Source organism: Xiphias gladius, chromosome 16, assembly GCF_016859285.1.
Source record: "Xiphias gladius isolate SHS-SW01 ecotype Sanya breed wild chromosome 16, ASM1685928v1, whole genome shotgun sequence".
Lineage (NCBI taxonomy): Eukaryota > Metazoa > Chordata > Actinopteri > Istiophoriformes > Xiphiidae > Xiphias > Xiphias gladius.
The window spans coordinates 9,110,066-9,124,586 of NC_053415.1; the positions used below are offsets into that span (position 1 = coordinate 9,110,066).

The 14,521-nt window shown below is 38.7% G+C and overlaps 1 protein-coding gene across 2 annotated transcripts; it reads right to left on the bottom strand.

Moving 5' to 3' along the window:
* Positions 1-3,677: 3,677 nt before the first annotated feature.
* Positions 3,678-10,544, bottom strand: LOC120802039 (histamine N-methyltransferase-like). Of its 2 annotated transcripts, none has more exons than XM_040149485.1 (7): positions 10,463-10,544; positions 9,492-9,638; positions 7,725-7,777; positions 6,733-6,840; positions 5,335-5,465; positions 5,071-5,164; positions 3,678-4,542 (listed from the first exon to the last, which is right to left on the bottom strand). In XM_040149485.1, exons 2-7 carry the CDS (start codon positions 9,626-9,628, stop codon positions 4,181-4,183), a joined length of 885 nt encoding a protein of 294 aa, XP_040005419.1. In that variant the 5' UTR covers positions 9,629-9,638; positions 10,463-10,544; the 3' UTR covers positions 3,678-4,180. The 2 variants fall into 2 exon arrangements, with proteins under 2 accessions (XP_040005419.1, XP_040005420.1); XM_040149486.1 differs by lacking the exon at positions 10,463-10,544 and adding an exon at positions 10,404-10,442.
* Positions 10,545-14,521: the final 3,977 nt, after the last annotated feature.

Here is a 14,521-nt window from a genome sequence, read left to right on the forward strand (position 1 = left end):
GTACATTTAGCTCAAGTGTGTAACTGTATGTATGTGTGTATGTGTGTGTGTGTGTGTGTGTGTGTGTGTGTGTGTGTGTGTGTGTGTGTGAGAGAGAGAGAGAGGTAGTGTGTGTTTACTCCATAGTATTACCATTTCACTCATGAATAATAACTTTGAATTTACTACTGTACAATAATCATTGTAATTTATGACCTGTATTGACCTCTAGTAGGGCCCAGTACAAACTGCAGTTACTTTGGCAGAAGTGTCCTCCCACAAGCAATCAATGCCTCCACAAGTGCTGATCATTCTCCTTATTGTACCCTTATGATGAGCATGATGATCAGTTTAAGAGAAGATCTTTTACAATGTATGTTCATGCATTAAGTAGGGTATCAGTTGACATATTTCGTCACATACCTTCACCACTTCCAATGCCAAGAACATCCAGACCACTTTTACCTGCTCCAATTCTACATCAACAGACAGAGTGAAGAAAAACAAATGAAAATAAATGAAAAGTGGAAATGATAAAAGTAAATAAACTTTCCGTTACTCAGTAGCACATAATACCTGTACTGTATCTGTGTGTCAATCGGTTGTTGAATAATACCAACAATTTGGCACTTACTTGGTGAGACTTCACTGTGAGGGTCTTAATTAGTATTCATTGTGGATATCTTTGTGACAGTTCCTAGAATACATTTCCCCATACATGTATTTGTGGTCTTTGTGTGTCCAGGTAATTATGTAATGTTTATTTCATATTAAAGGAATTTACAAAGACTTAACGGCACATCCTACAAGCAGATGTGGAGAATCACTCAGAACAGACTCAGAACAGACTCTCCCTTAATTATATTTAACGTTGTATTTTTATTTGCATTGAAAAGCTAATTGAAAGAATTTACCACAGGCAAAACTCAGAAAAAAGAAATATTTCATGCCAAAATTGTAACAAAATTGCTCTTTGTTGCCTGGGCATGCCCCCAACCTCTGCCTTATCAAGGTTGTTTGGATATGGGAAATGGGCACAAGCACATAAAATTGGACTTGCAGTGCAAACTCATGGCCATTACCAAATCAGCGTTATCATTAGTCTTTCACAGGAATGCAATGGTTCAACATAAATATAATTCAAATGTTTAAAACTGAACAGAGCAAAGCATATTATTTCATAAAGTCAGATAGTAAAACATTCAGTATGTTGCACTTGACACTTTTACTGTAATATATATTACACAAACTCCCCATGTTTATGCAGGATCTACAGTATTTTAGCATTACTATGGATGCTTTCAGACTAATGGTCATTCACACAAAAACCTTTTATTAGGGACCAGCTGCATGTCAGCTTTTTTTCCCTTCTGACATGAAATTTGAAATCCAATGCACATTGATAAGGGTTGTCAACCTTTTGTTATTTGGCAAAGTAAAACTTCTGCAGCTCCTGTATAATACTGTAAGATTAGTATATCACATCCAGTTCCACAAGAAGTCACGTCATTTCTAACAAAGAACTATGGAATTATGGAGGACTGATCTTTAAAATGAAAGGTAAGAGAGTTCTTCAAATAAATTATGAAAAATTATTATTATGTATATTTAAAAACCTTATGACCAATTGTATAACGTGAACATTACAAATCTTCTCAATTTTTTAAAAATTTTTCTTTGCGTGTGCCATTATCCTCCCACAGTCTACACACATGCAGTTTAGTTGCAATGAAATCAATCAACTCATATTAAAAATTGCAATGTCATGGGCATTTCTTTTGCAAATAAAAGTATAGGTCATTAGTCAGCTAGCAGGTGACACAAAAGTCATTCTTTTTTTTAAATAAAGACATAAGACATTTAAAAAGCACTGGAGGCAATCGGTGTATTTTCAGAAGCCTCCTTTTTGCCCTTGAATATAACTAAATGTGAATTTCTTTGAATTTCTATCTTGCTTAGATGCCCCAATTTGTGATATACCTGTTAAAAACAAGGTGAAATGTCTATAAGCAAAGCTCATATTACTGGAGAAATTGATAACTTTCACCCTCTGATCAAATCTGTGGAACAGAAATTAACGGTGACAGAGGGACCTATCAATCATAGGAGGACCCTTGACTACTCTATTAAAAGGCTCTAGTATACACCACCTTGGCATTAGATGTTCGCAAAGAGTGGTGCACTTCTATTAAAACAATTTGATTTCTAATATTGCCATGGCTACATGGTTGTCATTATCCTGTTGATTGGTGGCTGAATGTCGAGAAGAAAGGTCTTATCTAACTTGACCTTGTACGGGGCAGATACAAAAAAATAAAGGAGGAAGGAAACACCAACCCATGACAGTTTGGCATGCTGCAGAGCAGGAAACAGCTCCTTTTGTTGAGACCATGATAGACAGTGAATGACAGCCCTGATCCCTGACGTACTTTGGTTTAGTTTCTGCATGTGTTTATATTTTAGCCTAAACGATCTGAAATCCAACATCGAGCTGTGAACTATACGGTCGATTTTGTACAAGTTCATTTGGTTTCTAGCGTATTACTGCTTTTACATACATTCGCAGGGAGTAGAAGCCCTGTTGGCAGCTGAGTGGCTTCACTGGAACACGAGTGCTAACTGCCTCTGTCAACAATTTTACACTCAACTAACACTTTTCATGAGCTGACCTGGAGAGCTGAGCCCGAACTTTCTGTCTCTGTCTTTATCAGATAAGATAAAGACACTAACACAGTACCTCTCTATAACCTTAACACATTCATGCATGAGGTACAGTGGTCACCCACTTTCCCTTAGAAAAGGCAAGTTGACAGATCTGGGTTTCAGCTCCATTGCTTGTTGTCAGTGTGGTGCAGTCAAACACAACCTATAAGAGAAAAACAACTGAATAAACTGCTGCAGCCACAGAAAACCCCACTATATTGTGGATACCTCTGTGTGTGTGCTTGTGCTTAATATGTGTGTGTATACAGTAGGCAGTCTAAGCATTCCATTTCAGAGACTACAACCAAGTTTTCCCAAATTTTTTGTTTTCATAGTTTTTTTTTTTTTTTTTTAATTTCAGTGTTCGGTGTCTAGTTGTGCCTGTGGAGCAGATCAGTGATCTACTCACAGATATTGATCTGTCTTGGATTTGTACCCTTGCCCAGCCCTATATTTTACAGATCAGTTACTGATGCTGCCCTCAAGATGGTGCTAACACTTCAACTATATCAGGAATAATTGTTCTGGGTGATGACGAACACTAAGAGCAGCTGCTTCCATCGTGCCCATGTTTTTTTTTAACCAATATACTTCATATATCAGTATGTACATACTAATGGTACAGGTTAAGCTGAAAAGGCATTTTTTTTTACCTATTACTACATTTGAGTTGTGTAGAGTTATCACAGTTTGTATAAAAACCACAGTGTAAATGACTGGTTGGTTTCACATGTTTAAATTTGTATATATAAGCCATACTAGAGGCCCCAAATTAGTGAGATTTTGGGGTTGATGATCCTAGAGTCGTTTACCTGGAAGGACAATAGTTTATAAAGCAAATATAAACCACTGTGTGGTCAGTAACGTTACTTTATCTTCCAGGCAAATTTGCAAGTAAAATCCACAACAGCCATACGCAAAATAGAATGGCTCCAGACACTCTCACATGAGTGTCCAGCTTATCTAAAAGTAGGAGGTCAATCTCAAGGAAAACATGAAATGTTCAATTTTTCATTTATTTTTTTTATATTCCCAAAGTAATATGATCAAATGAGAGCATCAGTGTCATGGGGTTGGCAGCACAAGCCTGCCAACTGTAACCCATTAAAAGCTTACGCCGCTAAAATCTCGAACTGATTAAAACTCTTATCTTTACATTTGTTGGAAAATTTGAGTGGATCATGACAATGCAACAAACTGTTTGGAAAAAACAATACAATTAAGCCATTTTCTGTTTGCACAAGCATCGAAGATTATATAGAATTAATATATAATACTGTATTAACCCAAAAATAAGAGAGACTCCTGGAGATCGTTCAAGTGGTGTGGAAGATTTGTACCTTTGACCATGTAAACCAAGTTATTTCCCCCAAAGCTTGTTAATTATATATAATTCATTATACAACGTACAATTCTTAACATTCATCCCGTTTAAAACTCAACAACTCTCTTATCAATATACTGCAAATTTCACATTTGCTATACTAACAAACTGTTCTTAAGAGGGCTGATCTATGACTATCACTCCGAGGTTGTTGTTAAAGATAACTTTGCCGTCAGACTCCACACTACAGTCTGGGTGGCGAAGTAACTCCATGACACCAGCTTTCAGCTCAGGTGAGGCCGACTTGCTGAAATGCAGCACCTCAGTGAGAAAATCGAGCAGCAGCTCTCCGTTCTCATCCCCTTCAGTGAAACACTCGGTGATATCCATTTGAGACAGCAGCTCGTAGCTCTGGTAGCTCACTCCCTTGGAGTCCAGGAAGCTTTTGATGTCTCCAGTGGTGATACACTGACTTATTTCTGTGTTACAAAGCTGGCTCCTGTAGGTCCGCCACAGCTTTCCCCAACCACTCTCCCCTGGAATAGATGATATGAAAACAAGACTAAGAGTCTATAACCAGCTCTGTGAGACTCTGCTTGGACACAGCCATGCTTTGAGTTGAATGCTAACATCAGCATGCTAACATGCAATGATGATGTTTACATGCAGATGTTCAGCAGATTATGTTCACCTCTGTCACCATCTTAGTTTAGCGTGTTAGCATTTCTAAAATTTGCTATTACTCTTAACTGGATGGTTAAGATATTTTACTGAATAAGTAAAAATTCGACACTAGAGGAAAAGTCAGAGGATCACCAAAGTCAGTAGGATTCATTGTCTGTGGATACAGTATACCAGAATGCCAGAAAGGGTTTTTCCTTTGTGTTAGTTTTCAGTAGTGGTATTTTTTACTGAGATACATTGATAAACTGGTTATCATCCCCATATGTACTGTATGTATAAGCAATAGGTAGATTGACTGCATACAGCAAAACTAACCACAACACATCAGAAGGAAGAAAAATGTCCAATGTCTTGATTTAAGATTAAATCCATCAGTTTACCAGACACTAGGATGATAAGAAGCTTCCCATTCTTGTCAAGGACACTCTGGAAGAAGTTGATGGTAGCTTCAGGATCCTTCACATAGTACAGCATCTGTTGATTTCACCACAGATAACAAGCTGGTAACTGGATTCATATAGCACCTAATTATAACACTATGCTAGACAGATGTTCTAATGGGATTAATTGCTGTGGAGCGCCACCAAATGAATATGACCTAGATGTGTCAAAAACAGTGAACTACTGCGTCGGGAAACACCAACCTGTATCATGTGAATGAAGTCAGCTTTCTTTGTCATCTTTTTCAGTTTCCACTGCTCCTCAAACTCAGAGGCAGTCATCTTGTTCCAGGTAAATTTGATGTAATCTAAACCTGGTTTCTGTGACACTAAAACTGCAGACAGGCAACAAATCATTACTGTAATTCATACATCACTGTATTTACATAAAAATGTTACAGTGTCAAAAATCAGAATCTGTATTGTTATTACACGTTGCTTTGTAACTATATCACACACAGAACATAATAATAATTTACCTCAGAGGACACTCCTATGCATGATTATTTAAAACTCACTCTATTATACAGTAAAGTTAACACTGAAATAAAGATAAATGAAATGAGATTTTACTGTATACACATACTATTTATGTTTTACGCCATAATATTTGCAACTGACACTGGTCACATTGTTGGAGAAGGTAATTTGCACCTCAGCTATCACAACAAACAACTTACTTGTGTTGTATCACACCTCATTAAACCAGAGTATATGTCACTTTTTCCCTGTATTAAGTTTCTGATGAAGACAAAATACACAGAGTAAAAACTGTAACACACTATAATCTAAAATATCAAATATTGTGCTTTAAACTCCTAGTTGTGCATATGCTGCAGTATATCTTACCTTACTGTATATACTAAAAGTTTTGAGTAAGATAAGTTTTTCATGTGCAAATATTCTAATAAGATGCAAATAGACGTCTTTATTGCCAGTCTCTATCACTGTTTTCCTGCAGACATAATTTTGAGCCTCCTATAAACATCACACTTACACTAACAACCCGTGAATTACTAATAAGTAAATAGTAATGTTTCAGCCACGTCATGCAAACCTCAACAGCTATGACCTTTCTGTGAGCTGCTGATTCAAAGTAGGCAAGTATGAGCAGGTCTCTGAAGTCAAGAAGATTTCAACATGTTTTTGAAAACAGTGATTCTCCCAAAGTTGTCTGTAAACATTTTCTAAGCTGAGAGAGCCACCTATAGAAACTCAGACTGCACCAACAGGCTACCCAAGAGAAGTGGGGTGGTGCGAGAACATTGTGAACATTCATACATTCATACACAACATTATGAACATAATGACCATTCAATGCATGTAAAACGGACCTAAAAGATAAAAATGAGGAACCTGAGGACCACCACTACAACTTCCATTTGGATGTTTTCTGAATACATGGTGTGTATGTGTGAATAATTGGTGGTACCAGTCCTGTAAGTATGTGAATCTAAGGTAGGGATTCAGAGTTCAGTTCAGAAGGGTGGAGAGGATGATACCTTTTTTGATGTTTAATTAAATACTGAAACATATTTTGGGGGGCAAGCAGTATAAATTTGTGGTTTGTGAGAGTGTGTGCCTACAGTATAAAGGCTGTACCTTTGTAGTTATGTAGCTGCTGGCTGCTAGGCTCCACCACCTCATTATCCACAGTCACCCCTGGGTGCTTCATATGGAGCTTGGTGAGCATCTCTAGGTCAATCCCACCTACAGGCACCAATACAGTTTTTATTTTGAAAACCACCAATTTCTATCAGATAAATAGAAAAGAAAAAGAAAAATGATTCAGAAATTCGCACATTTAGTCAACCAGGAACCAGCACATCATCACATGCTCCAGTCCAAATGGTGCTGCAGATTTGAGCAGGAAATAGCTAATAGCACTTGACAGTTTTGCAAATGATACATTTTATTCTGCAATACCAGGGGAGCTAGTTATCACTATGGTATTCCTTTCATTATCATTTAGCCACAAGAAGATGATTTTGTTCCAGGTCTTACTGGAGCTGAAAAGTTGCCAACACAAAGGAGTAAATTTAAGCAAATAATCTGATGTGGACAGATGCTGAATCTTTCGGATTAGATTGAATAATACCTTACAGGGGAGTTTGTAGTCATGTGAATGGATTTTACAGTCCATTTGAGAATCTGTATCACTCCATTATGATACTGACATGACAGCTCAGGTAAATTAAAAGGATTGCTTTTGACATAGGGGAAGGGTAATAGCACTCAGGGGCAAGTAGTGGGTTTGCTCAGGAGCAAATTAACATTGCTGCATCATGAGCGCTGGAAACAATGTGCAGTAAAACTGCAGACTGGTGAGGTCACTTTGTCTGCAACTGAGGTTAAAGATGAATCTGACCACCGGACAGATGAACACAAACCCTTGACAGCGATAATAAGGGTAAAGGTTTTCCCTGCTGCAGCCATAAATGACAGCACTGCAGTAGGAACGGCTACAGCAGGCTGATTCGACGGCGCCTCCTCACCTTAGCTGTCTGCCACAGAGGACGCTCTGCTATTTACTGTGTCACATGGAACATAAAATAAGTTCAGCTGTGAAAGTGTCCTATAATGTGTCTTCTTACCAGCTCCACTTCCAACTCCAATGACATTTAGATGGGACTTTCCATCTCCAATGCTGAGGGGAGAGCAGAAAAAAAAAACATTTTGAGTCTACAGAACAGACAAGTCTTAAAATTCACATCCTGCAACCTGCCAAATGTGGGTCACATTTTTGAGCTTGTAACTGTCAATTCTGCCTGACACTCGGGTATCTGAGATGTCCTATCTAGTGTCTGAAGCATCTCCAAATACAGAGGCTTTGATTGTTGCTGTGGCATGTTCTGACGCTCACCGTCTGATTTTTAATAAAATTACTTCACTTTTTAATCTACTTGTGATACACATCTCCCTAGATTTCTCTCTGATCTGCTTCGAGGACAGTCACACAGAGCAGAGTTTGGTTTGGTTCTCTGCAGCATGACCTCCTACAGCTTATTTCAACATAGATAAAAAAATGCAGGGAGAGGTAAACACCCACTAATTGTCATTTACAGTCACGCACACATTGTTTAGCTGGTTAATATACTCTGTGTACACTTCTGTAGTCAATTATTTGTTTTGAGGGTCAAACAGTAACAGTACTTACATATTCTGTTTTGGGATTGAGTTCTGTCATAAACAACTAGACCTGTTGACTGTTTTCCGCAGTAATGATTAGGACACAGTGCGTGTTGGTTGATTTTCATAGGTTATGCCACTTAATTGTTTGTGTGCACTGTTAAGTAGAATAATGAAAAACATACACTGATTAAAAAATAGATAAAAAATCCATCGCACCTGTACGTCATTCATTTGAATTTGGGTTATGGACCGTTCTCTTTGAAGTTTGCATGTTTATGATAGTTGCAAGCTAATGGATAATGAGGCAGAAACTTACTTTCAACCCTTGGACAACACCGTTACAACAATGCATGTACAAGTTTGACAAAGGTCTATTTTGAAATAATAAGAGATGGTGTATGAGAATGATCCTCCTAATTCCAGGAGTTAATTTGAGATTAATTTATTTTTCCAATTTGCCTTCATCTATTCCTTAACTTCATATATACTGCGCTGAAATCTGTTCCATGTTTCCGCTCTCCACTGCTTGATGATTAAGACCGTTTCCTGCCTTATGGTAATCGAGTTAATCATCAATAATCACAAGTTATGTGTTCACTAGAGTTTGACCTTTGCTGGACCTTGGAGGCCAGTGACAATGTTTGACAGCTCTGACTATCTGGTAACAATATATTGGCAATTATTCAATTATTAAAAGAAACAAAAGTAACAGTCAAAATGTTTTGATAAGGACTCCTTTAATTTGTTTAAAACATACTGAGTTGGACAGCACATTCTAGTGGACAAACTATGTAAGGGTGACACTGTTTCTAAACCAACTCAGACATATCTTTGTTGTTTTTGTACAGCAATGTCTTGTTATTATTGGCTGCCGTATATGTCAGTATCGATATATTGTGCCTTACATCGGTCTAGCTCTAATGTTCACAAACTACTGCTCTCCAAATAGAGTTCTAGTCTTTGTGTAAATCATAGTTTTGCCCTCAGGGTTTAAGCAGTCCTTGGGTGGTTGAAGACTGTATGAAGGGCCTTGCTCAATTCATCCAGATAAGTCAGGGTGTAATTTTGCGCTCAGATGTAGGACGAAGACCATACAGAATTTGTTGTATTTTTTCTGTCCTGGTTCGATCCTAACATATTACATCCTCCTGTCCTCTGATATATTCGATTCTATTGTCAATAGTGTGGTCGTGTGAATTCACTCATATCAGGTGGGTGTGGTATAATACCTGGCCAGTATGTCTGGCAGCTTATTGTGGATGAAGTCCTGCATACACTGATGCTCAGAGGAGCGCTCCAGAAAAAGCTGGAAGGATGTCTGGTACCTGTTATCATCATCAACCAGACTCTTCAGCGGAGATGCCATGGCAGCTCACCTGGCAAAAAAACAGACAAACAAACAGACAAAGTATTGTCGTCAACAGCTAAGAAGGTCAGAATGGCATTCTGCAAAATGCGCAGGTGTGCTTTTCTTTTAAATGTTAAAAAAAAAAAAAAAAAAAATGTTTTAGCTTAAAACACAGCTGCTGTTGCAGGTGAACATTTATTCCCAGCAACTACTAAGAGTCCAATTTGCTGGCTGTCATTTGTGTCGTTCTGCAAAACACTGTCGAAGGACCAACTGGAGTTGAGTCAATTTATAATAGTTTTTTTTTTATTCTACAGTGTTTTGTTCTCATATTATACCGTGTACTCGCTTAACTTCATCCACACAAAGATTGATTATTTTACTGAACAGTCGATTGATTTTCACTTCCCACTCTTCACACACACTGTTCTCGGCGTGTCTGAACGTTTTCCTCCCCCCCCTTGTCGCTCGAAATCGAGGGGACGACTACGAACCCAGCCCGACTCCCGACGCCAGGCCGACCTCACTCTGGCGGACATCTGCTCCGCTTTTGCCGCGGCAGCGCTGCGGCCGGACGCGTCTCCAACAGCTCATTTCTTCTGCCGTCATGGCAGAGCTGCCCGTCTACTACGAAATATGTTCCCAGCGGCAGCGGAAACAGAAACGACCCCATGCGGAGCGGACACAGAGCCTGTCACGTCTCTCGACGTGTGCACAGCTGCGCAGAGGCTGGTCAGAGGTGCAAACATGTTGCTGCCCCTATCAGTGAATGCCACAACGTCTTCGACAGTACCTGCTTGTGGTGTTTAGGCTGGAGACAGGTCGAGACAAAAAGCAACATTTTTCACTTACATGTGGCGCAGAACTGCGTGCGTCCCTGGAGCTCTGCAGGCGGGAATAAAACCCTCCCACTAGAATCGCAGCTTCCTTTTTTTTCTTTTTTTTTTCTTTTTTTTTTTTTTTTTTTTTACGGGGGGCAAAGGTGGCAGAGAAAATCCCTCAAGAAAAATACAATCCAGCCACCAAACACTCAATACTAAGGCGAGACCTAAGTCCTCAGTGACATGTGAGTAATTTTTGAACATGCACAGTAAGTTATAGACATACTGCATATTCACGAATATAACAGAAAAGCCTGATTTGAAAAACATCTGAAGTTTTTCAATGGATTGCTAAAGTAGCCTAGATAAACTTTAAATAGCATTTGAAAACATTAATAAGAAATATTTTTCCATTGTTGTTATCTGGCATTATATTACTTGTCAGTCAATTTGATAAAATTTTAGGTTCCAGTCTGTTTTCAACTTTGAGGGTGTTGTTACCCTTGAATTTAGTTCAATTCATTTTTATTTACATAACACGAAATCATAAGAGAGATGATTTCAGGGCACTTTTCATATAGAGCAGCTCTAGACCGTACTATTTATGGTTATATTCCACCCAATGTTACTCCATGAGCGAGCACTTGGCGGGAGCGGCAAGGAAAGGCTCCCTTTTAAAAGGTAGAAACCGTGAACGGAATGCTGCTCATGGTGGGCGGCCGACTGCCCCGACCGGCTGGGTTGGGAGGCGGGGATTGGGAGAGAGAGACTGAGAGAGAGATTGAGTAATAATAAAACTAATAGTTATAATAAGAGGGATAAGAATAATAGTAATAATAATAATTGAAGCAGTGAGTGTTTAGCAGGATCATGGCGGCAGTAGGTGGTTTGCAGTCACAGATCCAGTCTCTCTAGCACCAGAAGCAGAAATACCTGCAGAGAGCGACAGGAGGGGAGAGGAGAGAGACAAGGAAGCACAGACTTTATTTGGATTATGACCTGTGCCTTAATATCATAGGAGATACCAAAATGACTATTACAGACCTCTGGCACCTGATTGTTTGACACCGACGCTGAACATAACTTGATCTGGGGTGGAAAATTTGACACCCAAGAAATGTTGCCAGATTTGGCGACTTTCTGCCTAATTGGGTGGTTTTAGGATGGATGATGTTGCAAAAATGATTGCCGGTGGGTTGACAAAATTTTGGCCTGGTTTGTCATAGTGCGGACACAATATTCATATTCTTTTCTGACTAATAATGACGTTTTTGAAACAACCTGGCAACACGGTAGGGGAGCTCTTCTGACTGACCAAGCAACCAACCAGACGCGCCCGCCATTTTCTAGCTGTCAGACCAACGAGTAGCAACGATGGCTAATATAAATGAACAATTTGCTAATAATAGTATTGATTCACTGCTCAAACTTCCACTCAGCCCAACGGCTCACAGTGAAAAATATGGGACCAGACCAGCGAAGGACTGAATATTAAACAGCCTTCTGGACATGATCAAGGGAAGAGCTACATTCAGAGTTTCACTAGCGAGCGGTATCAACAGAAACCGTGGCTTTCTGGAAGGAAAAGGCATGCTCTTTTTTGTTTCCAACGCCTGCTGTTTTGGACGTCCACATCTGACAGAGTTTGGGCAGAAGAGTTCAGCTCTTACACACACTCAGTCCAGATTCATACAGTTAAATTGCGTGGAACAAAGCAGCTATCATCCTGATAAATCCTGAGCTCCATCAAAGCTATCTGAAAAAAATGTTTCAGAGGCTAAAAGTTTAATTCCGTTTCCCCTGGATAGTTTCCTCTGTCTTGTCAAGTTTATAACTACAGGTTTTGGTTTTGCTGTTATCTGCCGGAGACGATTCTGACAGGTCCATGAGCCGGTCAAGTCCGGTTCTATTCCCCATCCCGCTGTCTTTAAACACAGTACTATGCACTGCAGTGTGTGATTGTAGTCTACGTTCAACCGACTAAATGTTATTTAACAGGGAAACCTTATTATTATAAACAACAACAGTAATAACAATAATAATTATCGTTATTATTATTCGTATAATTAATGCTGCTTACCTCCTGAAGGCAGTCAAAACATACACAGATGGTTGTGATAATTGGATGATAATTGGAAAGGGAAAGTAGGTGTTAAGTTGCCACCAAAAGTTCATGTTTTTAAGCTTTTGAAAACCGCTAGCCACCAGCAGCTGGCTCTCTCCTACATGTTCGTTACATGCTCATGGCAAAAATAACCTGAGCTACCTACCTAGGGCTGAAACCCCACCTTGTGGAAAAGTCACACCACGCCACTTAGTATTTGCATGCATAGTGTTTCCAATAGTTTCTATTTATTTCACCTTTGTATAAAAATCAGCAACTAAAAACTTGCTTGATCTAAGTCCTCTATCATGCAAGTTTTACTTTTGTCAGCGATACCTTACTGGTGCGTATCAACGCAGTACAACCCTGCAATTCTGCATCACGACCAAAAGGCAATGTAACTTTTACAAGAATGAAAGCAGACACAATATTTATTGTGATTTATTTCAAGTCTCAGCAAGCTGATTTTTTCATTGCATGGAGACTTGTGCCCAGACAGTTCTTTTTAAAATCTGAGAAACTTTAGCCTGCTTTAATAAGGTCAGTAGAAATGTGAGGTGTGCTACAGGATAATTTGTAATTTGCTCTAAAAGACTACTATAATAAAGACAGACTATAAGGAATATGATAATTTACATTTTCTCAATATAGGAGTGTCAGTTAGTGATGAAAACAAGATTATACTGTATTTTTTAATTTCAAGGAAAGAGAATGAAGGAAATTTTGGCATGTCTGTGACACCTAGATTTCCCACTTGTTATAATATCAGATAGACAAGAACTAGGCCAAATAACCCAAATTACATTGTAATTAGGCCACAACCCCATCTGAAGACATACTGACCCAGGGAGGGAATCCAGAGGAGAGTGTTTAGTTAGACATGAATTAGTAGACTATAGTGGCCTATTTGAATGTATTGTTAAGACAAAAGACGATACCATTATATATTTTGAGACATTTCTCAGGAACCTCGGTGGATCCTCGGGGCAATCGATGACGCCAGGATGCAGACTGACCTTGTTTGGAGACTTGGTTGTCATTTTTTCGTCATCACCTGGAGACTGGGACCATGATAGTTCTATACAAGAAAAAGAATGTCAAAGATGTTTTGGTTTACATAAATACATTTGAGCAATCTAGAAATTAAAGAATCACAATTGACCATTTCAACAGCTTTTCACTGGACAATTGAATGCGTATCTTAATTTGTTCTAAAAGACTACTATAATAAAGACAGACTATAAGGAATATGATAATTTACATTTTCTCAATATAGGAGTGTCAGTTAGTGATGAAAACAAGATTATACTGTATTTTTAATTTCAAGGAAAGAGAATGAAGGAAATTTTGGCATGTCTGTGACACCTAGATTTCCCACTTGTTATAATATCAGATAGACAAGAACTAGGCCAAATAACCCAAATTACATTGTAATTAGGCCACAACCCCATCTGAAGACATACTGACCCAGGGAGGGAATCCAGAGGAGAGTGTTTAGTTAGACATGAATTAGTAGACTATAGTGGCCTATATGAATGTATTGTTAAGACAAAAGACGATACCATTATATATTTTCAGACATTTCTCAGGAACCTCGGTGGATCCTCGGGGCAATCGATGACGCCAGGATGCAGACTGACCTTGTTTGGGGACTTGGTTGTCATTTTTTCGTCATCACCTGGAGACTGGGACCATGATAGTTCTATACAAGAAAAAGAATGTCAAAGATGTTTTGGTTTACATAAATACATTTGAGCAATCTAGAAATTAAAGAATCACAATTGACCATTTCAACAGCTTTTCACTGGACAATTGAATGCGTATCTTAATTTGTTCTTGTATGGTTTACTTGATGTCTTTTGCCACTAAGAACTGACAGAGGAAAACAGGGCTCAATACATTGTATTTTCTCCATCTTGACGAAGTCTGTTATTGCAACATACTATTATCTGACCTTTTTGAACATTAAACCTTCAGCTTGTTCAA

Excerpts from the sequence above, each read along its gene's own strand:
- LOC120802039 (XM_040149485.1), bottom strand. The coding sequence starts at position 9,628 with ATGGCATCTCCGCTGAAGAGTCTGGTTGATGATGATAACAGGTACCAG. Across the intron at positions 7,778-9,491 it reads CTGCCAGACATACTGGCCAG|CATTGGAGATGGAAAGTCCC; the intron begins GTATTATACCAC and ends CTCTCCCCTCAG. Across the intron at positions 5,165-5,334 it reads ACTTCATTCACATGATACAG|ATGCTGTACTATGTGAAGGA; the intron begins GTTGGTGTTTCC and ends TGAAATCAACAG.